This window comes from Pterocles gutturalis, unplaced genomic scaffold, assembly GCF_000699245.1.
Source record: "Pterocles gutturalis isolate BGI_N339 unplaced genomic scaffold, ASM69924v1 scaffold34729, whole genome shotgun sequence".
NCBI classification, from domain to species: domain Eukaryota; kingdom Metazoa; phylum Chordata; class Aves; order Pterocliformes; family Pteroclidae; genus Pterocles; species Pterocles gutturalis.
In genome coordinates, this window is record NW_010136892.1 from 661 (window position 1) to 2,339 (window position 1,679).

Sequence of the window (1,679 nt, forward strand, 5' to 3'; positions counted from 1 at the left end):
GGAAACCTCGCTTCCTGCGATGGGGGGGTCAACCATCATCATCCGAGCCCCCCCAAAGCCCTGCCTAGGCTGGGGACCCCGAGGTGTCCTTACCTTCGGAGGTGGTTGAGCACCGTCATGTTGGCGTACATGTAGTACAGGTAGTAGGAGTAGGGGGGATTGTCCTCCTCCACCCAGTTGCCTGGCAAGGGGCTGTCCAGGTTGAAGATGTGATGTTCTGGTTTGGATTCATCATCCACGCTGTCAAAACCGTCCACGTGCTCTAGGAAAAGGTGCAGCTCTGGGTGCTGGGCAGGGTGGATGGTGGCCTCGTAGAGGGGCAGGAAGATGTTCTCCAGCATCTCCTGGAAGTTGGCCAACTGCTTCTTTGTCCGGTAGACATCGCTGCAAGAGGATGGACCCCACTCAGAGCTGGATGTCCCGTCCCATCCCATTCATCCATCCATCCCATCCCATCCATCCATCCATCCATCCATCCCATCCCATCCCATCCCCATCCCACCCCACCCCACCCCAGCCATCCGTGGTCCCAGTTGAGGGTATCTCCCTCACCGTTACTCACAAGAGCCGGGGCACCTGCACCAGCCAACGGACGTTGTTGGAGTGGACGCGGTGGTTGACGGCCCAGCGCGCCAGCTTGTCCCACTCGTCCCGGGAGCGGCCGTAGATGGAGAGGCGCAGCTCAGCGTTTTGGTACTTGCTCTCCTCCAGGTCGGACATCACCTCCTGCCGAGGAGGGGCAAGTGTCACCCCTCGGCCACTGGGAAGGGGGATGGGGGTGGCATTGGCACCACAGAGGGAGGGGGACATGGGGCATCAACCCTGAGGGTCCCAGCGCCGCTCACCTTGATGATGTGGGCGAAGTACTTCCCCGAGACGCGGTTGTCCGTCTTGATGAAGATCTCCCGCAGGATGGACTCGCCGATGGGGTTGTACTTGGCGTTGAACTTGTCAAAGCGGTGGAAAGTGTTGCGGTCCTGGCAGGGGGGACACAGACATGAGCTGAGACCCCTCATCACCCCATGGCCACCACCACATCCCCATCCACAGCCCCTGGCACCCCCACCCACCCTGGGACAACCCCTGGAGAAGATCCCCCCCACTCCAGCCAGCAATGGGCTGGGGAACCCTGCTCATCTCCAGGATTTGGGGATGTCCCCAGTGTTACCGCGTGGACATCCAGCGTGTCCACGCTCAGGTCGTAGGCGGTGAGGTTCATTGTCTCGAAGACCTCCTTGAGCGTCTGCTCCTTGCCCTTCTCCACGTGGACGATCTCATCCAGGTGCTTCTTCATGGCTCGCTTGATGAAGCGCAGGAGATGCTTCTGGTTCATGCAGGACGAGGCATGGATGTGGGTGTCCACCTGAATGGCCGGAGGTGACGCTCAGCCTGGAGAGCCACCAAACGCTCCCCGGTCAAACCAGGACCCCCCTCACCACCCCGAGCCAGGGGGTACCTTGCGGATGTTGTAGAAATCCCGGTGGGGGACCTTCTTCTGGGCTGCCAACTCCTTCATCTCGTTGAGCAGGACGTGCATCTGGAACTTGGAGCTCAGGTACTGCAGCCGGCGGTAGCAGAAGGATTTGCTGCCCGAGGTGGGGAGGGGGCGTCAGTTTTGGGGGGACGGGGAGGAGGAAGAACATCCAACCCCATAAGGCTGGTGCCCACCAGGATGAGGG

The 1,679-nt window shown here is 60.8% G+C and overlaps 1 protein-coding gene across 1 annotated transcript in view; it reads right to left on the minus strand.

Moving 5' to 3' along the window:
• The window catches only part of LOC104468367 (AMP deaminase 2), a gene marked incomplete at both ends in the record, with an annotated part of 1,843 nt that extends 257 nt beyond the window's left edge, over positions 1 to 1,586 (minus strand). The window contains 6 exons of the mRNA XM_010082472.1: positions 1 to 14; positions 94 to 384; positions 563 to 726; positions 846 to 977; positions 1,169 to 1,363; positions 1,457 to 1,586. The exon at positions 1 to 14 is cut by the window's left edge and continues 95 nt beyond it. Coding sequence (XP_010080774.1) covers positions 1 to 14; positions 94 to 384; positions 563 to 726; positions 846 to 977; positions 1,169 to 1,363; positions 1,457 to 1,586 — 926 coding nt within the window. The remainder of the gene's footprint in view (positions 15 to 93; positions 385 to 562; positions 727 to 845; positions 978 to 1,168; positions 1,364 to 1,456) is intronic.
• Between the last annotated feature and the right edge of the window lie 93 nt (positions 1,587 to 1,679).